The 27,724-nt window shown below is 30.6% G+C and overlaps 1 protein-coding gene across 1 annotated transcript in view; it reads left to right on the forward strand.

Moving 5' to 3' along the window:
- LOC136971619 (dynein axonemal heavy chain 7-like) overlaps nucleotides 1-27,392 on the forward strand; it is a 74,824-nt gene extending 47,432 nt beyond the window's left edge. The window contains exons 10-17 of the mRNA XM_067266097.1: nucleotides 3,163-3,309; nucleotides 11,456-11,697; nucleotides 14,891-14,969; nucleotides 16,110-16,334; nucleotides 19,087-19,370; nucleotides 20,862-20,997; nucleotides 26,834-27,097; nucleotides 27,188-27,392. Coding sequence (XP_067122198.1) covers nucleotides 3,163-3,309; nucleotides 11,456-11,697; nucleotides 14,891-14,969; nucleotides 16,110-16,334; nucleotides 19,087-19,370; nucleotides 20,862-20,997; nucleotides 26,834-27,097; nucleotides 27,188-27,352 — 1,542 coding nt within the window. The 3' untranslated portion in view covers nucleotides 27,353-27,392. The remainder of the gene's footprint in view (nucleotides 1-3,162; nucleotides 3,310-11,455; nucleotides 11,698-14,890; nucleotides 14,970-16,109; nucleotides 16,335-19,086; nucleotides 19,371-20,861; nucleotides 20,998-26,833; nucleotides 27,098-27,187) is intronic.
- Nucleotides 27,393-27,724: the final 332 nt, after the last annotated feature.

The following is a 27,724-nucleotide window of genomic DNA, read 5'->3' on the forward strand; positions in this document are numbered from 1 at the left end:
TCGTCACTGTAGCGCTCAAGAAAAGTCAATGCACTGGCCAAACGTTTGGTTTTGTGCTCCTCCGTCAACATTTTCGGCACCCAACGGGAACACAACTTCCGATAATTTAATCGTCCGGTCACAATTTCATAGAGAACACTTCTTGAAACTGCAGGAAACTCTTTAGATAAAGATGAAATCGTGAATCGTCTGTTCTCTTTCACTCTACAGTCCACTTTTTCAATCAAATCGTCGATAATGACTGAAGGTCGCCCACTTCGTTCCTCATCGTGAATGTTTGTGCGGCCATTACTAAAGGCTCTAACCCATTTTCGTACCATTCCATCACTCATAACACTTTCACCATAAACTTCACTGATTTGGCAATGAATTTCAGTTGCTTTCGAGCCTTTAGCACTGAGAAAACGAATAACGGCACGTACTTCGCAGTCGGCGGGATTCTCAATGAGCGGCAGCATTTCAATAACACACAAACAACAGTAAACACAGTTGACTGGCTCCAGTAATGGCGTTTGTGGCTTCCCAACAGATGTAGGTACACAGAGCGCATGCACTAAGTGCCAACTGCAGCGCTCCAGCAGTGTTATATTAAAACAGTACTTACTTTAAAAACACGCCTCATATAAAAGAGCTTTTTAATTTTAATCAAATTTATTTGATTTTGTAATTTTATTAAATAGTAAATGCAGTCAAAACTTAATATAGTAAGTAAGTAAGTAAAGTTTATTTGTAATAGGATGTACAGTACTTGTTACAAAGGGAAATTTCAGTTGATAACCAACATAATTGATTTTGTTATATGAATATATTAATTACAATATTTTGACATCTTATCCATTTTGTTTAACATTATTATACATTTACAATATTGTGTACTTAAATAAATAAAATCACAAATCATGTAATGCAACTACAAAAAACTTTGTTGCAAATTATATAAATTATAAATAATTACAATTTTGTCATAAAATTTCTTAATATTTTCAATTGTTGATCTTGTTCATTGCACGGAGGTTGTATCTATTCAGCAACATTAGAGTCTCTCTATACAAAACAAATCATAGGAATATATCCGTTACTGTATAAGTATCCTGGGATTGGAATACATCACATAAACTTTGTCAGGTTATAGCCATCTTTAGTCTCTTGAGATGTATAATTGATCCAAATACTTTTGAATTCTATCTACTTGATACAGTAACCTCGGTGGTTTAGTTGATAATATTTCTTACGATTTCCTAATTTAAAGAAAACTTTTTAAGAAGTATCGACAAGAATAAGCATAGACCAAGTCTGTTTCTAGTTTTTCCTATTTTCATGAATGTAACTTTTAAAATAACTATTGTTTCTTCAATCTAATTATAATTAACTCTATAATATCAGTCGGTTCTTTCTCAAACAACAACTCAATTGAACTACTTTGTCTAGATTAACATCATGTATATTTTATGTTGTCTTTTATAAAATAATCATCTCTTATAATAATACTATTTCCATTAAGTTTTTTTGTTTTGCTATTGCTAGTAGTTTTTTTTCTTCCTCATTCTAGATCTTGTACATAAATCTGAAGTAAGTATTATTTTTCCTTCTCTTTATTACTGAATTCACCTTTCTTTTTCCAGAAATCCTTAATAATCAAATTTCTATCATACACTCAAACCTGTTTTTGTGCAGTCTTTTTTTGTGCAATTTTTTATTTGTGCAATTTGTTTTGTGTGATTTTTTTGTGCGGTATACTAATTTGATTGAAATTCATATACCGCACAAAAAAAGACTGCACAAAAACAGGTTTGAGTGTATAAGGAATTTAATGATATTTTTACTATAGGTTTGGTTTCACTGTTGGATAGTCTGACTAAACTTTCTATATAACTATTAGTTATTTGCAAGTTCTTTTTATTGAAATAATTAATTTCCTTTTCATAATCAGTTGAATTAAATGGAAAATTTATAATTAGTATATTTTTATTATTTCTCTCGTTAACTAGTTTGTCTATTTCATATTCCAATATACCTTTTAATTGGGAGTTATTCTTGGATGTTTCTTCTAATTCTTCTACCTTTTGAGACAATTTTGTCAACTCTCTGTAAAAATGTTTATTTTCTTCTTTCAGAAAATTGACTTCTGTTTTAATTTCTTGTAGTTCAATGTGAAGCTGTAGAAATGTATCTTGTATTAGCTCGTATATTGATTTTAAAGTATACTGTGGCACTTCCTGTACCTGTGACTCAGTATCTCTTCATGCTTCAAAGTAATCATAAATTTTCGTAGCTCTCGAGGTCACAGGACTACTTTCATTAAAAATTTCATCTAATTGATAATAACTTTCACTTGTTGTATCACTCGCTTGCCTTTCTTTTTCTTTTTCCTTGAGATTATTCTTGCGAGGTCTGCCTCACCCCTTCTTTGCATATCTTCTTGGCTTATCTGTTGAGGAGATCAAGGCAAAGGACCTAGATTTGACTTAATCTTGGCAATTATTAATAAACACGTAATTAAGACCCGAGACAATCTATTAACAAATATCCAATTCTTTAAATCTGACATATTTCAACGTCTTACAGCTTTCCAATTCACACAAAATCTCAATTATCAAGCTTCACCAAAAGTTCACACGTACCTCTGGTGGCTAAGCACACACCCCCCAAAACTTGATATAGTGCCACTGTTTATTTGCATGTGAAATTGGCACTAAGCAAGTGTGGCATTAAACTAAGGTATCTCAAACAATAAGGATTATACAAAATGATGGAGCCTATATACAAATTTGATGTGAAAGTGTGAAAATCACATGCATTGGTAATAACAGTGTTGTTTGCAATGCAAAATTATATATTTATAATTCAGATACCAAAGAGTTTGCTATTTAATATTTGAGGAGGAGGTTTATTCATAAGTATCTAGTGATACTTTGTGCCAAAGAATATTTATATTGTGTCAAAGAGAAATAATAATCAGTTTTAGTTTATCATGTTACAGTTTTAACAATTTACTATTAGAATTAAATTAATTTATTTATTTACAACACAATAAATAAAAAACACATCAGATTGTAACCATGAATAATCACAAGATATTGTTTTTATATTTTATAGATTAAATTTGTGAGATATGATACAATATATTATGAAATATTAAATATTATTTTATTTTTTTTGAAGAGTCAATCTGTATTGATTCCAAACATTCTGCCTGTGGAAATTCAGTTATTACAAGATAGACTTTTAATTATGTTAGAAGAAAATTGGTGTTATACTGTAAAATATTCTTCTGAATTTGCAAAATATTGTAATCTGCTTGGAGAAAAGGTAATCTTAATGAACTATTTAAATAATTTATGAAGATGTAATTGTTAAATTTAATATAATTTAACTCAATATTATTTTAAAATATTGATTTAATAATAAACAAAATTTCAGACATTGTAATTTAGAAGCTTTAATATAAATTAAAAGCAGTAACTACTTTGACTGCATTTTTACATTAAATATTTTTTCATACTGTCATACATCATATCATTTGACATTTTCTATATATAATAATAGTTTATATTGAATAAAATTAATCATATACAAAATAATTTGAATTATTAAAATTTTTAGAATTTCATTTTGCAAAAGCTATATTTTTAATTTTAGTTGTAATATGTTTTGTAATGGAAAAAACAAATGATAGATTTTTTTTTTTTTGTTGATTTTTCCGTCCGATGGCGAGATTATTATTAATCAAATTGAAGACAAGTCTGCCCAAGAGGGACCACCATTTATTTTGCATTTTAGACTAAAAACATACACATATGGCGACAGGCCTTCCTTTTTAGGCTTCATGTCGCCAATAGTAAAAAAAGTCCTTTAAAGAAAACACAAACATCCAGTTAAAACTAAAAGGAGTTGGTGACATACAGACGTCTTACTCTTCAACCTCTTACGTCTTCAAGAGTAAGACGTCTGTATGTCACCGACTCCTTTTAGTTTTAACTGGATGTTTGTGTTTTCTTTAAAGGTCTTTTTTTACTATTGGCGACATGAAGCCTAAAAAGGAAGGCCTGTCGCCATATGTGTATGTTTTTAGTCTAAAACGCAAAATAAATGGTGATCCCTCTTGGGCAGACTTGTCTTCAATTTGATTAATAAATGATAGATTATTAAAATCAGTCATGAACAATCCATGGCTTATGGGCTGTATGTGTCTCATGAAATCCTAGTATGTGGCCCCTGAGGGTTTTTAACAATTTTATTTTCTATTTTCTGTCTTTTGCCCCCTAATTAAGCTGATTTACTTGACATAAAACATTTACACTAAACTGGTGAAAAGATGAGAATAAACTATATATTACTAGTTTGCATTTCATTAGTATAAATATATTATTTTTGTATCAAGTATACTGACACTTTGGAGTATGTAGGTATTCAGTGATCTTAAAGCATGCAACTCTTCAGGAAAAAAAATGTATATGGTCTCCAGAAGTCTATGAAAGTTAACTTGTGGCCTGCATCCAGAAAAGATTGCTCATCATTGGTCTAAATGGGTGTTAATGATTGTTATATATTTGGAACTCATAAGAAAATAAAATATACTAAATTTTAATTCAAATATTAGAGCATTATACATACTTATGATTAGTATGGGTTCAAACAATATGAAATTTGATTTAGTGGGAGTTATAAATTGATACCAATTCACATGAAATGAATTGAAATCTAGCTGGTAATGTTCAGTATCACTCTACATCAAAGCTTATACGTCAGTTGACATTCATTTGTTGCACTGTATTAAAACTGAATCTAAATTGCTTTTTTTCTTCATAGTTTGCCTTTTGTAACTAAAGGCAAATGTATAAAGAAAAATAAATAGAAATCTATCAAACAACATTTAACATATTGTGAAAAATAATAAACATATTTTTTTAACATTTGTAAAATGTTTACATTTATGCATATAGAATCATCTTCACAAAATTTAAATATATGACATTTCTGAATATTTATACCTGTAGTCAACTGTTTGTTGTGTATTGAAATTATGAAGTTCATGTTACAATGTCCTAATCCTCTATGCCACAAGTGGATGCATTTCATTGTATTATTAATTACAGTAAGTACTTTATAAGATTTATCAAGCTTATATAAATATGTGTTTGCCATTGCTGTTGCTACTGTTATTATGTTTATCTGGATGAAGCAAATGTTCCCTTCAAATTTTATGACAAGTCTTAATCTCGTTAGTCTTTTCACAGATTAAGTTTCCTTTAAGGTATGGCACATATAACATGTCTTTCATACATATTTGATATTCATTATTCTCATCCATGCATGTTATCATTACATCACCTTTACCTTCAGTACATAGAGCTTGACTGTTGGCTAGCATCACTCTCTTTGTTTACTAACTAACTGTCGTAAATAAGTACTTCTCACAACACATATGTAGTGAAGCTCCTGAGCCTATGCACCATTGACGAATCTTGTTTTGTGTTCCTGTCATAAAACATACATAGATTCTTCTTCCAAATATTGTTCATTACATTCCACATAAATTTTTTTGATCTGATTTATATACATTTCTTTCTGTGTTGCATATTTCCTGGATTCTTTCTTTATATGGCCTTGTATTTTTTACAAAAGTAACAATTTTTGAGTAAGTTCTTTTTCTGAATTATGGGCATGCTGTCACTTTAAATGCTGTATCTACTTCATATTCATTATTTGATGAGGCCTTTCTTTTTGAGTATTTTTCAAGTAATTTATTATACACTAACTTCTGAGTAAAATCTGGATGAATCTCTAGTGCTGTTAAAGTGTTATAGCAATCTGGCAAGCTACTAAGCAGTAATACTACCTTTAATTTCTCAGCTACAGTTTCCCCAGAGCCATAAATATGACCAACTAGTTCCTCCATCTTGGCCAAGAGAGTGTCTTTATACAGTCGACTCCGCATAAGTCGACACCCCAAGGGGAAGTGGAAATGTGTTAAGTTATCTGATGTGACGACTAAAGCGAAAGTTGGAAAAAAAAAACCACAAAACTACAATTAATAAAATGCAGTAGTGCATTATACAGTAGTATAGGCTTACAATACATCATGTCCTCCATTTACAATTACTCTGTAGATGAAAAACTGAAAAATTCGTTTAACACGTTGACTGCCATCTACGAGATGACTCGTAGTTACCGTTTCTGCCTAGGACGCCACCTACGAGTTATATCGTAGTTTGTTTCCTTGCCATATTTGTGCAGCTACGATGTAATTCGTAGTATATCAGTGTAAATATGAATAGATAGCTTCAGGGGCAAGAACAAAAAATCAAGTTTGGCTTACATGAACAGAACATTTATTAATAAATGAACAGAAAATATAATCATAAAAAGTTTATTCAAAATCGAAAGCAAAACAATATTTTTATTGTTTGTGATAATTTATAAAACAGAAATATAAATTTAAACGAACAGAAAATATTATAAAATGTTTATTTAAAATCAAAAGCAAAACGATATTTTTATTGTTTGTGATAATTTTTAAAACAATCTTCTACGCAAAGGGCTGGCTTCTCAAGACAGATTGGACAGAAATAACGCGTTTCTCGGCGTTTTTTAGCTTTGGTACAAATTCGACATGGCTTTGTCAGATGATGTTTTTTCTGAGTAGATGGGATACTCTGTAAATAGTGGAGCTTCTGCAATTTAATTTTTTTTGAAACTGGTTGAATCTCTTCTCCAATTAACGCTTTGACGAATGCTTCTCTAAACTTTATAAGTTTTATTTTAGAAGAAGTTGCTTTTTGAAAGAGTTTGTGCGCATTATGTATATATATTTCTATAATATGTAATGCAACCTTTTTGGGCCATCTAATAGTCTTTCTTAGAGCTGTGTAGTACGATAGCATTTGATCTGATCGTCAATGCCAGACATTCCATGATTATAATCTCGAATTATATTCGGTTTCATCGAACATTTTCCATTGCGATTGAACACCTCTACCATTTCAACAACGTGCATGTTTGAAATGGTAAGGACTTCTCGTTTGTCTTTCCATTTACAAACAGTAACAGGACCATTTCGCTGCCAAATAAACTCCCCCATCCTCACCAAAAATTTTGTCAGATTCTGAATCACTTAGATTAGTGTAGTAATCAAGTTGTTTTTTACTCAGTGGTCTTTTCTTATCCATTTTGGGATATTTATAATTTGATTATAAAAATAAATAAAAAATAACACACTCAAAAAAGACGTAATGTGATGTGTTCGCCTCTATATCCGATTTATTACTAATGAATTTAGACGCACATCTCCGATTGGCTGTAGCGAAGTGACAGGACGAATCGTGTCTGTGCACGAATTAACTCGTAGTTTGGCTTTAGCGAAGAGCTTTCTGTTACATAAGCCAACTACGAGATAATTCGTAATACCTTTATTTTAAGAAAAACACATTCTTTATGCTATTTGATTATTACTATATACTCTGATTAGAGTTTTTAATAATATAATATAATTAAATTAAGTTGGCGTTTTACAACAGAATCCTAAAAAGTCACGTGGCAGTCAACGTGTTAATGTTGTTTTGTTTTGAGCACTTAACTGTCTCGACTTTCTTTTTCAATGATCACGAACGCCTTGAAAACATCATCTTCGCAATTGTCAATTGTTGGCAAGTAACGTCTAAGGATTCTTAATGCCTCTAGCGTGAGAAAATGCAAAATTGGATTCTGGTGTGACGTTGATGTAGATTGTGTATTTTCTTTTTGTTTATCTGTTACAGTATTATTTTATACATAAAAATACATAAAATGATAAGGCATTTTCATTAATATGTATATTTATTAATACAGTAGAGCGTCGAAAAGTGGAACCAATTGGGGACTGGGGTCGTTCCAAGTAGTGATTTTTTCCAATTTTCCGATTATGTACAAAAAATATATTAACCTGTCTGATGTTCAAATTTTTCTTCGTTGCGTGTCGCTTCCTGTTGAATTTTTCTTCCGTTGCGTGTCGCTTCGTGTTGAATTTTCGTCGATTTTAAGCCTAACGAAAATTTTTATAATAATAATCGAGGCTATCGTATCGTTAAAAATTATTTCTTTATTTTGTACAAACAAAATAAATATATTGAAGAATATAAAAAACATGAAAATTATACTTTAGAAGTAAATTTAGTATCAAAAAGTTCGATTCAGCATGACACAGTCCGACTGAAAATCGTTCCAGTTTCCGGCCATTTCAATTACCGACGTTCCACCTTTCGACGCTCTATCTGTAATATTATTATATTATTAAATATATTAATTATATATTAATAAATAAATCGACTCCCCTTCCTGAAAAAAAATGAGTTCACACCACACGTGCGGAGGGAATTCATTTTTTCAGGAGGGGGTGACGACTTATCGGAGTGTGGGACAGCAAAAGTATGTCAACTTATCCAGTGGTGACGAGTTAAATGGTGTCAAGTAAACCGGAGTTTTTTAACATTAATGTTTATGTAAGTCAGCCAGGACCACAGAAAACTGACTACTTGACCGATGGTGTTGAGTTATCTGGGTTTTGACTTATGCCGACTCGACTGTATTTCCATTTTCTTATAACTTTAAATTACATATTTTCTTTAATAGATAAACTTTATTTGATAATGTAGACTTAACATGTAACATAGTGTTTCCTTATGGCTTCCCAAATTCATTTTTAAGTTTCTTTTCTTACTAATGGCAGTTGATTGTCTTCTTTCAGAAAGTCTATAATGGAATGTGCCTTTCCATCCTTTTTCAACCAAGACAAGTCAGGATCTGTATATTGTCTCATAATTTGTCCTTTATCAACAGTAGTTTTATCTTGTATTTCTATCTGTGATGATTACTGTTGTTCAGTTTGGTGATGGCAATGTAATTTTTATTGCATGCTAGATGTTTCTACAATCATACTTATTGTTTGTCTGCAGGGTGTGGCATTTAAATAGGAATATTATCAAAAAGTATTATACTATATGATAACCATTTAGGAATAACATTGATAGTGTTTTTAGTGTAATTTGCTAGCATATTCCAAAATTATAGCATGTATGTTAGTGAGTACAATCAATAAAGTTACAACGTGTTCAATGAGAATGCAGATTCATACTGCTGAAGATACACTTGTGACTTCAGCAGTATGAATCTGCATAATGACAATCATGCTTAAATACTACATTGTCATTAAGCATGTTGTAACTTTATTGTTTGTAAGATATTGTTTTCATCTTGATGTTTTGCTTTTGATCAACATAAGAAAAGCTATAGCACAAGAATATATTGTCAATTTTGTTTGAGAATTTTTTAATAACTTAATATCAGTAAAAATGCTTCTATAAAATTCAATATTTTTTAATGGTTCCATTCAATTGCATTGCTGTACACTAGTGTTTAGTGTGCTTCAAAATCAAATTTGCATCTCATTGTGTAGACTTGAGCATATAGAACTTGGCAACCCGTCTGAAAATAACTTTTTGTGTTTTAATGTTACAGTTTTACTCATCTATTCATATGTTTACAATTATATACTTTATATGTAAATATTTACAATGCCTGGAAGGCATTCTGACCCTAATACGTCTTTGCCTGTAATGTTACCTTTTTATGGACACATTACTTATGTGAGAATCTGGAGAGGTGAAATAAGCACCTTTCCATAAAATTTGAAATGTTTCTCCAACTTTATTTAATAATTTACAAAAGTATTATATTTTTGTTAAAAACAACATATTTTTTGGTTTTTGCGAGAAAATGTTGAGAGAAAGGGAAATGAAACTTCCTTTCCAGTTTAGCAACTTCCTGGAATTAGATCTTATCATACATTTTGATGAACATCTGATAGTTTGAGTCATCATTAATATTCTGTCACATGGATAAAAAGGAGACACTCAATTGGAGGGGATTATGAAATAAAAGGGAAAAATCCACATCTCACAATGGACTCTCCCTACGAGCAAAAGGCTCGAGCATCTATCCGTCAACACTTCTTGCCTATCTCCAAAGACAACTGTCTATGTAATGGAAAGAGGTATTATGCATTTGATTTTGTAAATTCTCTCTCGGTAATTAGAGATATAAGTAGTAAGCTACTTGAATCCCTTTGATATCATAAACAATAAATATGTTCACTCTATCTAGATGTATTCCTTTTGTATTAGTTTTTATGTAATCATCAAATCCTTTTTATATTAAAATTGTTTTGTTTAATTGGTTTTGAATTGAATTCTTTCTGGAATGGATCACCCTATTGACTTAACTTGCAACTCCTCCACCACTTGATAAAACAAACAAAAACCATCCACTGACCCTGTGAGCAGGTTTAGCGAATCTGACACTGTTAAAAGGTGATGCAAGCATTAGTCTTGACCCAATGACTTCTCACACTTATATTAATTGCATATTAATTGCAATCTGCTTGCATGTTCACACTATTGGATATTCTATAACAGTACAGTAATACCTTGACTTACACGAACTCGGAGTTACTTGATTTTCAAATTGAGTAACTCGAATCAACGCATAACTACAATTTATTTTGTGTTATTTATTTCTGTATTTGTTATATCTACGGAGACTTGAGAGACTCTACTATGTCATCTAAATGAAGTAGAACTGATTATTCTGCATCCAACAAGAAAAGAAAAACTTTATCTTTGGAATGTAAAGTTAACATTATTAAAGACTTTGATAGAAAAATGAAAACTTGTGAATTGACAAAACTTGATTCTTTAGACCCAGTTCAATCAGATGATCAAATGACAGTTGGAAACTTGACAGAAGGTTAAACTTTCAGTTTAATTGAAAAGGGGTTACAAATTTTAGAAAATATAGACTCCAATGAAGAACGCATTTCTTCTACAAAACAAGAAATAAAAAAATTATTAGCATGCTACGAGGAAATTTTGCAGGAGAAAAAAAATCTTTGAGCTGTCAGATGAATTTGTTAGATTTTATGAAGCCTTCTACATTAAACTAACTTCGGTTTACGATTTTAATAGTATAATTTGTTATACATATGTATTATGTAAGATTTTATTAAACATTTTTTTTCTAAATTATTGTTTTCTTTAGTCTCCAGCCCCAATTAAAAATAATTTGTATGTATTTATATGCGAAGTTATACTCCAACTTATGCGAATTCGACTTACGCGGTTATCGCTCGGTCCCACCTATCATGTAAGTTTGGGGTATTACTGTATTATTTTACCAATAAGAACAATAAATTACAAGTATATTATAATTTGTTTTAAATATATTATATTATAGAAATATTTCTGAATCTAATTTTATTCTATATGTTATGTATACTGATAAATCTTTGAAATAAAATTTAAATAAATTAAAAATTTGATTGAAAAGCTTGATAAAATTCTGAACTGCTTAATGAAATTAAAATTTCAAATTTATAAGAAAAATTATGCAAAATTTAATTTTTATTTAATTTGTTTATAATTAGGAGGAAAGAAAGTTAAATATATTAATAGCAAAAGTTCCTAAACATAGTGAATGTGCAAGAATTATTGATAATTATCATGAGATATCTGATAGTATTAAATATGCAAAATCAAAATTAACTGAACCTGGAATTTTTGAAGTAGACGGTATTGAACTTTTGGAGACATTAACTATGCAAATTACAGATTTGCAACAAAATCTTTTAAAATATATGATTAATATTCATCAGAATGCTACTGAAAAGTAAGTATTAATCATTAAATTATTTTTGAATTGAATAGGTTTTATTCATTTAAGACTGCTTTTCTAGGGATTACTTTATTTTTCTAATACTTTCATATTCCTATAACCCATCTTCAGGGATGTCAAAATAAAAAAATCAGTAAACAATTTGCTGGATTATTTATCGGGCTATGTTAAGGCTAATAATTAATTGGATACAAATGAATTTGGCTATAGATAGGCAGTTAAGACACTATCTCTTGATAAATTTTATAATTTGAATTAAACTATTAGCTTTTAATAAAGCCCAATAGATAATCTGGCAGATTGTTTGGCAATACAAATATATTTGGTTATTGTTTATCATATATGAAATAAAAATTACACATCTGTTGAAAGTCACATTATCAAGATTATCCACCAGAGAATAACAATATATTCATTTAACACACACCATCTTCTGTTAATATCTTTGAAGATAGATCGTGGGAATTTAAAAACACAAGATAATAAAGATACAAACTCCAGGAAAACAGTGTTTGATTGAATTGGTTTATACAGAAGTTATATGTTGAATAGATTTTAAATTAGATAATTTGAATAATTTCACTTTTTCTCTGCTAGTAAAAATTAATAAAAGTTTTTTTTAATTTTTGTTAATTTTTAAGCTGTAGCTTTTATGCAGTTTATTTCTCTTAGTTTTTTTAAACAAAATTTTAAAATATAATTCATGAAACAATGTAAAATTATAAATTTGCTATTAATAAACAATTTATATATAAATTATAAGATTACAGTCGAAACAAGATAATGTGATAATTTGCTGTCACATAGTAGAAAATAAAACTAAAAAGTTTTGTTTGTGGTGGTATTCTATCTTTGCAAGGCTTTGTAGATACATTTGTGTTTAGATTAGCAGTGTCATTAAATTTAGTATTTTCTTCCAAAATTTTTCGCAAATCTATCTATTTTTTTATTTATGTACTTTCCCACAAACCTGTTTTGTTGTTTTTTATAGAAGCATTTACAAAAAAATGCAAATTTCTTTTAAATCTCCACAAACGTTCATTTTAGCAAATGAATCATAGTAGTTTATCATTTCTGATGTCAAACCTAATGATGTATGAATATTTTGAAAGTATTTACATTATAAGAACAACACACCTTGCTACTGAGAAAGTTCATTTATTAATATGAACTTTCATTTATTAATAAATGAACTTTCTCAGTAGCAAGGTGTGTTGTTTTTATAATGTTAAAGAATCTGAGTATGAGTAGGAGAAAGTATTTACTTAAAAAATCCTAATTAATATTATTTCTCATCTACTTTCAATGTTTTTTTTTTTTAAATATTACTACTAGGGGATTTTGCTTCACTTACTTGTTCCACTTGTTTAAAAATGTTGTGATGATTTATGTTTTATCTACTTTTCAACTTACCACACCATCACTCTTTGAAGTTGGTTAATAAAAAAAGAAACTAATAATAAATTGTATATAAGTATTTAAAACTCAGAAGACCAATTTATTGAATTCAAGTTATGTGACATTGCCAAAGGCCTCAATGCAGAATCTGAATATTCTTATAGTACATCCACCATTATTAATTTTTCTTTGCATATCCCTAAACCTCCAAGTGCATACCCCTGGTTGGGAATTACTGTTGTAGAGAATCAGAAAGTTTATAACTCAGAAATAATATATAATATGGAGGATATATAAGTAAAAAATTTTATTCATCATTTATTGATATTAATTGCATTTAAAAATCTTGACCAAATTTTCTTTATGTAATTTTATTGTATTTATTACAAATATTTATTATATAAACATAAGGCTCTGTTTTATTAGAGCTTACTAGCCAAAATCCATCTATAAGGGAAAATATGATATCAGGTGATGTAGTTGCCATTTCTGTTATCCAGAAGCTGTATTCATTTCTTAATGTGCTATACAGTAGAAAGTAACTTATCAGGAGAAATATTTTGTACTTGTAGTGCTATATTATCTTTTAAGACTACCAAATTAGGGACACTTCAATGGTAAACATTCCACAATCAAAACTTTATGGGATGATGCAAAGCATAAAAGATATTCATTCAAATGGGAATAAGCAATGTATAAAATAATATAGAGTAATTTTTAACTCATCAGTTTTAAAGAATTTTAAGTATTTTTTAGACTGTTTATATTTTTAAAAGGGAATAAGCAGTTGATTACACTTTCTCCTGTAAAATGATGCTGCAAAAGATGCTGCATTGGTCATGTAATATGACCTTATAAAGCCAACTCCTTGCCCTGCCCTGCCTAATGGCATCACAGGGTTAAAGAGACTATGCCTTAATCATGGGTCATATGGTCTCATGTCCGATAGGCAATCTCAGACTCTTTTAGTTGGACCACCGAGTACTTCTTTCAGGCTCCCATCCATTTTCTTAGGTCCAACGCTCTAACTTGGCATAACTTTTGTTTGTGCAGCCTGTTCTGCACTTTTAAATCCACAAACTAAACTATCCCAGCTCTTATAATATTAATATTATCATTATTGGACAGCGGGGCCCTGTTCCTTACAAGAAGGAGTATGCTACCCAGTGCATCCACTGAGCTTATAGATCTAGAAGACCTATTACACTTTCCATCAATTCCTTTAGTTTCTTTAAGTTTCCTTCACTAGCTGCTAGCATTTGAAGCACTTGTTCAGGGGGCTTGGTCCAATCAACTTGGTCTGCCCCTAGACGGAAGTCCTCAGTAAGAGGACAGTCAAGTACATAGTGCATGTAATATGAGATAGTTTTCATTTTGCATAAAAAATGTCTTTTCCAGGCATCATCATTACAGCAGTATGCAATTGTGGAGTAATAAAACTGCAGAGCACATTCTGTGCTACCTCTGTGCAGTAATGAAGCATATTACTGTTCTTGTTGAGGGGATTTTCCCAAAAAGAATATTCCTAGCATAAAAGTTGTGGTAAAAGCATGCCAAATATTGATTTTAGGTGAGTGCAGCAGAATATCAAGTCCAAATTCAGCAGTTTTGGATGTTAGAAAACCTGTCCAGATAAAAATCAGCATTTTATCCCATAAGTTAGTGAGCTCCAATAAAAGTAGAGTTTTGTGTTTAGAAAGTTTAAGAAATCGTTTATTGAAGATTTGTAAATATTTATTTTCCATAGACTGTAATAATGAAATTATTTTTACAAAATTAAAAATTTTAGATTAGTTAATGATTTTGAAGAACTTAAGAATCAAATATTAACTACACCTGAAAACACAGAAGAATTAATGAAATCTCAAGTAAGTGAAAATAAATACTATCATTATAATTCTCTACATAAATACTTTATGCTTGTTAGTTCATGAAAACTATATCTTACTGGTGAAGTTATAGAAATTATTAAAAAAAGTAATTACTTATAAAAACAAAAGTAGAAAATGTCACTTATGGATTTGTCTCAGATAATTGAGGGTTTTACTTTGTGGCTGTATGCCATATTTTATATAGGTTTTATTTTAATTTTTGTATAGTTTCCCTTCTTTCTTCCTTCTTCTATTGTCTATCCCTTCCAGAAAATTCTTTCTTAACCCTTTCTTCTTGGGTGGTGGTGACTAATCCCTTGGACAAAGGAAAGGAAGAAAGCCCGAGGGCTTAACAGAAAGACAAGGGACATTCTTGGCTGAGACGTTGTAAGGATTGGACGGAAAAGTGGTGCGCTCTATATCGTCTTAGCAGCGAATGGAGACACAAAGAAGTCTAGGCAAAAATCAACAGCAGATCTGGCCGAGAAAAGAAACATCATAAGGACTTCGGAACAACATCAACGTGAGTTGAGAGAAATCAAGAATTCATGTATCATTCTGAAAAGGAAAAGATTATGGGAAACTATCACCACCCCAAGACTATCATTGCAGGTCGGGTACCCACTTTTACCTATCTTTATTTCTGTCGTTCTTCCCCTATACCAATGTCTTCTGTCTTTAGTTTTAGTTAGTTTTAAGTGTTAGGTTGTGATTCATATATATTAATTGCATAAAACTCAAAGTTCATTTATGTCACAATGGTTTTACTGATATCTGTTCATTCTATTAAGGTTGTACTACTATTATTGTAAAACTGTAAGTGGGGACTGAGTGGAGTTGGTATCCCAACAAACTGTTTTATTTCACATGAAATAAAGGTTTCATTTTGTTAATGTATCCTTGTAACTCTCATTTCACTTATATCATCACAACTGTAATTGAATTTCTTCTAAAAATAAAAATAACCTTCAAAAATTTGAAATCAAATAATTCAAAGTAATATCAAATATTATTAAAGATTGTTTTTAGAAGCAACATTATATTATATTTTATTTTACTAACATTATTATTAATTTTAAAATTTTTAAACAGAAATTAAAATTATGAATATTTGTTTTAAAATTTTTAATTAAACAGGAATTTATAAAGAGAGTAGAAATTGAGCACATACCTCAATTACGAGAAAAAATAGCAGAATTAGCAATACAAATTATTTTCTTTGCATCAAATATCGAATTTACTACAGATGATATTGTTTCAAATTCAGAGCCTTTCCGTCTTTTGTCAGAATTGCCTGATATTATTTCTGAACATAGAAAAATGATTAATGAGAGAGAAACTGATTTTCAGCAACTCTTAAAGGTAATGAATTTTTATACTTAAATTAATTTTAATTATATTCTTCAAAAATGAAATCTTAGTGATCAAACAATTATTTTGTTTTAAAATAGAATATTATTTATATAATAGTTTTTAATAAAATTCCATATTACACAAATAAACCTAAAGCACAAATCTACTGTTTAAATTTCTTGTCCACCAAAACAAAAAATTAAGATCCAGATTGAAAACATATATTTAATTGCTAGCTTAATTATTTAGCATTCATAATGTTAGCAAAGGGCAATTTTGGATTCCACTTATCAAACACAATTTTTCTATTCAGATTCTCACTTTTTCTTCTGAATAATATGTAGTTTAGACATTAATATTTATCTTTTAGATAATATCTTACTAATAACAGTATAAATTTATAGTTAAAGTTTTAAGTCATGTGAAAGAAATAATAATGTGTTTAAAATGATGTTTAAAAAATTTTCATTCATTAAAAATATTTAGTAAAACAGGCATACCTCAATTTAAAGTGCTTTGTTAATATGGCAGTTTTCAATTATATTCATGTTTACTATTTTTGCAATTGTCTTGCTATGGGGATTTTTATTTATTATTTTTTACTACTACATGTTTTTTAGGCCTAGATCTATTGTGCACTTAATGATATATGTTTTTAGGATTTTATATACATTAGCCAAATGAAAAGAAGTGTGTTTTGCTTTAAAGTGATATTCACTTTACGATGGTGGTCTAGGATTTAGTCAGTCTTATTAGTAAGGCATACCTGTAACAGAAATATAATTTAAACATTTAAATATACAGTAGACCCATGATTTAAAGGAAAAAATTATTACTTTTTTTTATTCACTGATAGAAGATGTCAATGAGTCAAAAAGTATAAATTATTCAATGTACATTATAATATTTTTTTCATACTTATTTAATGTACTTTGACAATAGTGGAATCCCTTCTTTCAGTTAGTTTGTTAACTCAATTTAACAAACTAACTGAAAGAAGGGATTCCACTGGCCTACTGTAATATTAATAATAATAAATTAACAAATATTTTTAAATAAATGAAAATGTTTTTAATAGTTGTGAAATGTTAAGTTAGTTCATAATGGGTTGTGGCCAAAGAATTAATACACCCTTATAACCAAAATACAAGAAGTTTATTAAAATGAACAAAACACATTCAAAAATACTCCACAAGACCCAGGATATCAGCCAGTGGGGATTTAAACTAAACAATAATGCACCCTAATCATTCATCTGGGATTGAAATCAATAACCACAAGTAACAAACTCAAACCAAACATACACAACCGTTTTATTAATATAATTAAGCTTATCTTACATATTCATATTAAACTAAAATGAAATATTACTAACCAAACTTGTAGCTAGTACAGAATCAACTGGTATCAGGAAATGACAACTTACACAATACTGTGAGAACAGTTCTGGACAACAATGGATAGAAACATTCCCTGTTTGGAGAAGTATTAGGACCAGAAAAGACACTCCAGATCTTTGATATCCAACAGAAAGATAGAATCTTGTTTGCCAATTTCACTTATTTAGTCTTTCATAGTGATTCTTTGTCTTTATCTTCTACATGTCTGCTATGGCTCCAAAGACCATAATGCCATGTGCTTTTCTATGATGACCTTCTTCTCTTCCTAAGAGAAGGAACTCACATCCAACCTGGCTTCTCTCTTGTTCCAATACCCTCTTTCCTCGAGCACCCAACCAAAAGAGTCTCTCCTTTTCATCTGTTTCCCAGGGCTACTTCAAAACTCATCCAACTAGTCCTTCACAATCAGACAGAAAAAGGGGGGACAACCCAAGAGTTGCACAAAGAAACATGAACAAACAATCCATTCTAAGACCAAAACTACAGATGTAAACAATAAGGAAACATACATAAAGAAAAACATACAAGACATAAACTGCCTCATAGTTAGTTAAAAGTCTAACTGTTTTTTTGTTTTAAAATATTAAAACATTAAATTATTAATACCATTACTTGAAATAAGAAAACTTTCTTTTCTAAATCTGCACATATAGTATTTTAAAAACTTGAAAATCCATAAATGTTTATATTTGATACAGTCAAATGAAACTCAGCCAAGCAGAAAAACAGAACATGAATACAAGTGCATGTTTTAATAGTTTTCAAAATCGTTTAGACAGGTGTTCCACTGTCCAAGTAGTGAATGAATTCTAGAGTCTGTGTGTGGACATGCATTATCATGAAAGAAGATAATTTCAGATAGCAATCCTGGATGCTTGATCTTTATTACATGGAGTTTTTCAGGGTTCTGGTGTATCAATTAGCACTGACTATCTTCTTCTGTTCTGGAAAGTTGATCAGCAACACACTGTAATGATGAAAAAGATTGTGCACATCACTTTTCCAGCCATCTGAGTTTTATTTGCCTGCACCAAATACATTTAACTAACTTGAATATATATTAAGTCAATTTTATTTTAATACATTTAATTATTAGTTTTAATCAATATTGCATTATGAAAATACTTTAAATAATATTGTTAAAAGAAATATATAAAACATGTAATATTGGAAATAGTAAAGACAGTTGGTTAGAAATATTTATTCTGTAATTTAAACTTCACATTTTAATAAAAATCTCTAAAACACTTATAATAGTTTTTAAAAAATAAGGGAAATATAAATAAAAATTATTTGGAAAAATTTAGCCATCTTAAATGTTTAAAATTTTATGAAAAATATTGAGTAATTTTTTATTATAGGAACAAAAGATAAAATTTACTGAGGAATTGGATTTTTATGGTAAACAAATCAAGGAATTAGTATTTCAAAATAAAATTGAAGAAATAGATCAATATTTAAAAAGAGCTCAAATATTACATAATCAGTTGCAAAATGCTGCAGATATTATTCTTCATATTAACAAAGAAGAAGAAGCTTATGACTTAGAAGTTACAAATTATCCTATTCGACAAACATTATTGAAACAATTAGATCCATATTTAAAATTATATGAAGCAGCTGTTGACTTCTATACAAAATTTAAGTAAGTATGTATGATGATATATGTATAAATTTGATAAATTTAATTGACTTTATGACTTTTGACTTTCCACGATCAAGCCAAAGCTCATGTATCACCTAGCATATGTCAATGTACCAGCATTACCGTATGAGTACCACAATTTAAATATACAGGAACATTTTTAAAAAAATATAATAATTTCAAAAGTTATGAGCATAAGTATTTATATGTTTTGAAAGATAAGAATGTGATAAAAATGCAACATTTCATGAGCTAACTAATTTCTGTTCCTTTGTTGTTTTAGTTATTTAACAAATGTTTAAAGAGATGCCCATTTTTATCTAAACATTTCAGTAATTGAGTAACAAAGTTTTGTTGAACAGACAGTAATATGTTTGGTGTTATTTTAGCACTTGCTTTGCTTAATCTTTGCTTCATATCTTGAATCTTGATTGATTATTGAAACAAAACTTGATCCTGTATAAAATGCCATGGGAAATATTGGTGTCAGGTCCAATGATGTAGATGGCCATGAAATTGGTCCTCCACATCCAGTCCATCATTTTGCAAACATTCATTTAAATTCACTTTAGAAATTAATTTAAAAATGAGTACTGCTTTTTAACCACCTTAAGAATTGATTAAAAATTAATCATTAACAATTTTGAAATCTGTTTCAATTAATTAACTCATAAAAAAAGTACCATTATTATTAGACTGTTATCTTTCAAAATGTACAATACATATGATCATAATTTTTAAAATTATCATTTTTTGAAAAAATGTTCTTACCACTCAGCAGTGAGTGACAAATATATTCGTCAAGGGGCAATCGTGTGGCAGTGGTGAGGGATGTATATATTCGCTAAATTCTTTTGGGGGTATCGCCAAAAACTACTGTGAAAAAAAAATTCACATAAAAAATGAATTATGTAACAATAAAAAAAGTCTTTTCTTTACTAAACATAACTGTTTACAAAATCTTTTTCCGAAATGGTAATGAGAAAAAACGTGTGAAAAAATACTTTAAAAATTTTTCACATTTCTTCTCCACAACTAAGTGGTAGTGCCACATCTGACTGTTCCACTGTTGAAAGGTTAATAAAAATTTATTTCTATACAGAATCTAAAAATTATTTTAAAAATTGGAATGGTTCCATTTGTAATTTCAAAGTTGACTCCTGTCCCATCCAGAAGGGAGTATTTTTATGGCATTGAAAAGATTTTTCAAAAATATTACTTTTATTCTTATCAATTTTTTTATTAGAAACATATTTTTACAGTTATTGACTTCTAACACCTTATGTGAAACACCCTGTATACAGTGTATTGTTAATCATCATTATATTTAATGATTGTTTTATTAATTGTTTTTCTCTTATGTATACATATCATTTTAGTAGCATTTTATTAAATTGGAAATTTTGGATGATACATTTTAATCATTACTTTAAATTTCAAAAAAATTGGAAAGAATTTTTGTATATAAATTAAATTAAAATTGTATTTCAGGATTTGGACACAAGGTCCAATGAAGAATGTTGATGCTGAATTAATAGAACATGATATTAGTTCTATTTTGCGAACATTATTCAAATTGGAAAGAACATTTTCAGATGTTCCAGATCCTTTAAAAATTATAATGAAGGTAATTGTTTAAAATTTTAAGTTTTTTGTGTCATTTATTGTAATACTTCTTTAAAACTTCATAGAATATAGAAAATCTGATTTTATAAGTTGAACTTAATTCAATTGAATATGATAATTAGGGTAAAGCTAAATAAATTTTTTTAAAATATATTGTTTACTATTTAAATTAAGAAAAATATATAATTAATAGAGTTTCAACAATCACACGAGAAAATTTATGATGTGCTTTATTTCATATAATAAAATTTATTAGTTTTTATGAGTTAAAATACTTTTCAAACTGTTTTAAATTTTTTATATCAAGTATTTAGTTTTAATTACCGTATTTATTCGCTTATGAGATGATCTTGCATATAGGACGAGGTGTGACTTTAAAGATCAAAATAAAAAAAGTTAGATTTATTAATACAATTCTAATTTTATTTCGTTTAATAACAGATAAAATATCAAATACACATAAATGCACACATTGTCTCACAAAAATTACTGGCATTTTAAACTTCAAGGAGAAATCTTGTAAAATTGACAACATAATTTGTTCACGTAAAGCTGGACAATTGGGAACCTTTTTTGCCAACTCTTAACAGTCGAATCCACTCTCCGTCAATTACACTTACGAGTTTCTCCGAATTCTCATTTTCAAATTATCATCTGTTTTCATGTGGAAATGGATTATATCGGGCTCTTGTGTGATTTTGGAATTTCAATTTGGAATTCAATTCAAAAGCTTTGCTCTTCCTATTGTTATTCAACTTTACTCTTGAGAATACATAAGAACGATTGAAATGGCCCAGATAAAATACTTTTGTTTTTAAACACTAGAGGGTGAGCATCTGGTAAAAAATGTGCATACATAATTCACAAAAATTGCAAAACTTCAAAAAATCCTTTCCATGCCCATATAAGATGACATAGGTTTTTGAATCACTGAAAAATGAATAAAAACTTCATCTTATATGTGAGTAAATATGATATATATATATATCGTATTTACTTACATATATGATGTTATATATATATACTAAAAAGTGGAAGCCTGTAAAAGTCTTATATATATGTATATATTTAGTGGAATTTTGAACAGATCATATATATGAACTTAATAGATCACTTTATTATATTTAGTTTATATTAAAACATTTTTAATACAATAATATCTATCAATATATTGATTAAATTTTGAAAAATCATAGAAATTATGTGAGGGGCTGGCTGGGGTATGGAGTTTGGCTCCTTATGTACCACTTAATCGGCTGTCCAGTTGGGTAAACTGGCCCTCTGGATTGAAGGATGGCTTTCTATGAGTGAAAAATGTGCGGAGACTAGATGATCGTATAACCACCATCTCCTGTCAGGCTCCCGATACCAGTTGAACTATTATTTCTAATCATGGTTTAACTCACGATTTATATAATATTGAATAAATTTGAGTAGGAGGGCTATTCTTACAAGTAGAGTGTTGCATGAGTGATAAATAGTTTGAGTTCAGTAAATGAGAGAAGTCGAATAAACAACACAACAAATATTTAATGAATAAATAAAAACATACTGTATGCATATCTCTAAATATGACATAAGATAACATTGGAAGATACAATGGAATTTCAAACGAGCTTATATCTAACTATATCTATATTTCTATACGCTTGTGTAAATGCTATACCTGAGAGAGAGAGAGCTTACAAACATTCTAATATTATACTACCTTCATTTGAGGTTTGATCTTCTTAAGTATCAACATATTGATAAGTATACTGGAGAATGTAGAACAGGAGAATCAATCTTCTAGGCACTAGGTATACATTATGGTTTATGTCTTCTATATGCACTTATGTGGCCAGTTTGGGTCTCCTTGAACCTCCAATGAACTGTGCAAATTATTATGGCGAATCCTGTCTTATAAGAACTGCACTTATATGGCCAGTTTGGGTTCCATAAACTACACTTAAAGGCGGAAAAACTACTACTTTTTATAGAGATGGCTGGGTAACTGACTCAGCATCATAGGATAGTGAGTAATTTTTAGTCAAAAAGAAAAGAAAGTTTGCTTCTTTTCTTTCTCGAAAACAATAAATGTACATACATCCTTTTTGTTAAAATTTTATCAAGAAGTAAAATATTCTGTTATAATATTTTTATAATAATTAATCTCCAAATTCAGAATCTCCCAATTATCATATACAGTGGAATCTTCTTATTATGATCATTTTGGGGCTTGCCTACAATGATACATAATAATAATTAATTAATTACTTTAAGATAAGTAAATAAAGATTGCAATTTGTGGAAATTCTGATTTTATTGATTTAAATTCTAATCTTATTCAGATTGAAAGGATTTGCTAAACCAATTAAAAAATGCATAACTTGAAGATTTATTAAATTTTAATACAATTATTATTAGTAATTAATAGTAATTCATGAGCAAAGTTTGGCTGTTGCTTTTTTACAGTATTCTCTTTACCAATAGCAAGTGTATTTCGAGTAAGAAAGGCTATTTAAACTATTGTACTGCAAACAAATAATGTGTAAAACAAAGCAGTAGTTAAGACTGATAACAATGGTTGCATGTTCCTTATGTTCTGGCTAAAAATGTGAAAAAGTTTACTTAATGTATATTTTAACTTGTATGTTTAAAGGCTTGTTAACATTAGACAACTGACAACAATATCTGCAATTACAATAAGTTGATTTTACTATATTTATTATGTTTGAATTGATTATAAAAGATAACAATTCACATTCAACCTTTTAAAAACCAGTAATAAAAATGTGAAAACAAACGTTTTCGACCGTTAACTCTGTCTTCATCAGGTTCTAACTATTGAGATTCAAAACTGTTCCAGAACGTATTCAAATTTTCGAATAGAACCGTTGCGCATTCGTGTTACGTGTTGGCATGCGTAATACGTGTGGCGCAAAAACACAATGAAATTACAATCCATATACAAACGAAGGAATGGGGATGTACATTAAATGGAGCTATGGGGAACATCCCCTTCGTAACAAAACTTCCAAGCTTGAGAAATGTTACACGCATCTTTAGAATTGATGCAGGTTGTGTGCAGTCCAGCCTTGTATATTTCCAGAGTTTCCAGGGATCGCAGATGGTCCAATCGGTGGGATATTTTAATCAATTCCGCGTTTTGCAGATCAGCACTTATGCCCGGGGTCGAGGCATAAGCAGAGAGGGTAGTGGTGCCTCTGTTGCGGTCGATATCATATTTATGCTCGCGTAGACGCTTGTCGAGCGACCGTTTCGTTGAACCGATGTATACAAGCTCTCTTTGGAATCTGCTATCCCATAATGGAACAGAGTATACCCCCGGTGCCATTCTTTTATCTACGATGTCCTTGGAATTGCGCATGAGGTCATATATAGTGTTACGTCTCTTGTAAGCGATCTTTTTGTTGGTGTATGCGGCAATTTCCCTGTAAATGGAGTCTAGGTGTTTATTATATTCAACCACAACAAGTGCTTGAGTGGTATTGGAGTCGTTAGTGCGTGTGTTGGTGTTGTCAGTACGATGCAAATGTGCAGACGCAAGGTTATGAACTAATGTACGGCTATAGCCGTGTCTTGTGGCTATGATCTGGATGCGCTCTAATTCAGATATGGTGTCCTCGATTCTGGAGTGGTGCGTGAAGGCTCTTTTCGTAAGGGCACGGAAGGCAGCTACCTTGTAAGAGAAGGGGTCCTCCGAAACGGCAGGGATGAATAATGGAGTGTAGCATGGTTTGTAATGGACTTTAGTGGATATTGTGTTGCCATCTATTTGCATATGGATGTCTAAGAAGTTTGCATTTGTGTTGCTTATTTGGTCAAGCTTGATGTGGAGTCCATATGGGTTGTTGTTCATTGCATCGATGAACCTATTTATATTGGGCTTAGTTTTCCATAAGATAAGCCCTAGTTTTCCATGGGATAAGCCTAGTTTTCCATAAGATAAGCCTTAGTTTTCCATAAGATAAGTTTCCATAAGATCATGCCTGACGTCGAAAACCTCATTTCTGGAATGAATGACGTACACAAGGAATATTACCGATGGAAATCTGCCTTGAAGATAATAGCTGCTAACAACCGGAAACAAAAGGATACGATTTGGAAACAGGTCACCAAATCCAAAAAATGGTTGGAAGACCATAACATAATCGTCCTCAAGGCGGACAAAAGCAAGGCTCTCGTGTTATTGAAGAAAGAAACATACACTTCCATGATGCAAACATACATCAACGACACAGAATGTGAACGCATCGATGATGGATTTGTCAACAAGCTACAAGCACGTGTGAAAAGATTTACACAATAAAAATTACTAATACTAACGTCGCACGGAGCGCACCGTAAACTAGTCCTGGAACTAGCCGACATTCTGTGCAACACTTCCTTTTTCCGTTTCGACGACAAAACATATCTGCAGAAACGTGGTGTTCCGATGGGCAGCCCGCTGTCGGGCGATTTATGCGAGTTGGTCATTAGAAAACTGGAACAAAGAATCATACCCCTCTTTAATTCAGATATACATATTTATAGGAGGTACGTCGATGATATCTTTATCTTATGGAAAACTAAGCCCAATATAAATAGGTTCATTCGATGCAATGAACAACAACCCATATGGACTCCACATCAAGCTTGACCAAATAAGCAACACAAATGCAAACTTCTTAGACATCCATATGCAAATAGATGGCAACACAATATCCACTAAAGTCCATTACAAACCATGCTACACTCCATTATTCATCCCTGCCGTTTCGGAGGACCCCTTCTCTTACAAGGTAGCTGCCTTCCGTGCCCTTACGAAAAGAGCCTTCACGCACCACTCCAGAATCGAGGACACCATATCTGAATTAGAGCGCATCCAGATCATAGCCACAAGACACGGCTATAGCCGTACATTAGTTCATAACCTTGCGTCTGCACATTTGCATCGTACTGACAACACCAACACACGCACTAACGACTCCAATACCACTCAAGCACTTGTTGTGGTTGAATATAATAAACACCTAGACTCCATTTACAGGGAAATTGCCGCATACACCAACAAAAAGATCGCTTACAAGAGACGTAACACTATATATGACCTCATGCGCAATTCCAAGGACATCGTAGATAAAAGAATGGCACCGGGGGTATACTCTGTTCCATTATGGGATAGCAGATTCCAAAGAGAGCTTGTATACATCGGTTCAACGAAACGGTCGCTCGACAAGCGTCTACGCGAGCATAAATATGATATCGACCGCAACAGAGGCACCACTACCCTCTCTGCTTATGCCTCGACCCCGGGCATAAGTGCTGATCTGCAAAACGCGGAATTGATTAAAATATCCCACCGATTGGACCATCTGCGATCCCTGGAAACTCTGGAAATATACAAGGCTGGACTGCACACAACCTGCATCAATTCTAAAGATGCGTGTAACATTTCTCAAGCTTGGAAGTTTTGTTACGAAGGGGATGTTCCCCATAGCTCCATTTAATGTACATCCCCATTCCTTCGTTTGTATATGGATTGTAATTTCGTTGTGTTTTTGCGCCACACGTATTACGCATGCCAACACGTAACACGAATGCGCAACGGTTCTATTCGAAAATTTGAATACGTTCTGGAACAGTTTTGAATCTCAATAGTTAGAACCTGATGAAGACAGAGTTAACGGTCGAAAACGTTTGTTTTCAAATTTTTATTACTGGTTTTTAAAAGGTTGAATGTGAATTGTTTGCTCACACCAGTACAGAAGTCGAACCATTATAAAAGATGATTTTAATAATAATAATTACTTTGTCTTCTTATTCATTTCGTGTTAATAACAATTTATTTTCAGGTAAAAGCTGATATTGATGAATTCAGAAAACATATGCCATTAATTCAAACTATATGCAATCCTGGCCTTAAGGATAGACATTGGGAAGAAATGTCAAATTTAATTGGATTTGAATTAAAACATACTGAAGAAACTACTTTAGATGATATGTTCGAATATCACATTGAAGAATACATTCCACACATTGCTGGAATTAGTGATGTTGCCACCAAAGAGTATAACCTTGAAAAATCTTATTTAAAAATGAAACAAGAATGGGAAAATGTAAGAATTAGTAATAAATCATTTATAATATAACTAAAGGAAATTTATAGATCAGTTTCATGTTTTTCATGTTTTCAAAAATCTTTTCAGACAAGATTTATTTTAGGTATACATGGAGATACAGAAACAAATATTTTATTATCTGTTGATGATATACAGCAGATGCTTGATGATCAAATTGTGAAAACTGGAACTATGATTTCATCTCCTTACATAAAACCATTTGAAAATGATATCAAGTTAGTTATTTTTTAACTATATTAATAATATTTTTAGTTGTTTATTATTTGTTTGTAGTGCATATTTCAGTGGCGTGTCGTAACATTTGATGACAGGGAAGCTGTGTTTCTGTAAGAAGCCGACTTCCAGGGGCAATCAGTTAATTGCGCGTCTAGTTGAATGAGTCTAGGGGAGGGATGGGCAACCTGTGGCCCGCATTCATATATTTTGCGGCCTGCGACGCATAAAATGTGAATAAATATATCAATTTCCCAGCTTAAGGAAGTACGCAGCAAAAATTCAAGCGTTATTTTCTACAACTTCTGTATGTGAATAGTTTTTCCCGCAATGAATTTAGCAAAAATTAAAACAAGAAACCTGCTAACAGACACATCAAAACTAATTTAA

Source organism: Centruroides vittatus, unplaced genomic scaffold, assembly GCF_030686945.1.
Source record: "Centruroides vittatus isolate TY-2023 unplaced genomic scaffold, ASM3068694v2 contig_2639, whole genome shotgun sequence".
Classification (NCBI taxonomy): Eukaryota; Metazoa; Arthropoda; class Arachnida; order Scorpiones; family Buthidae; genus Centruroides; species Centruroides vittatus.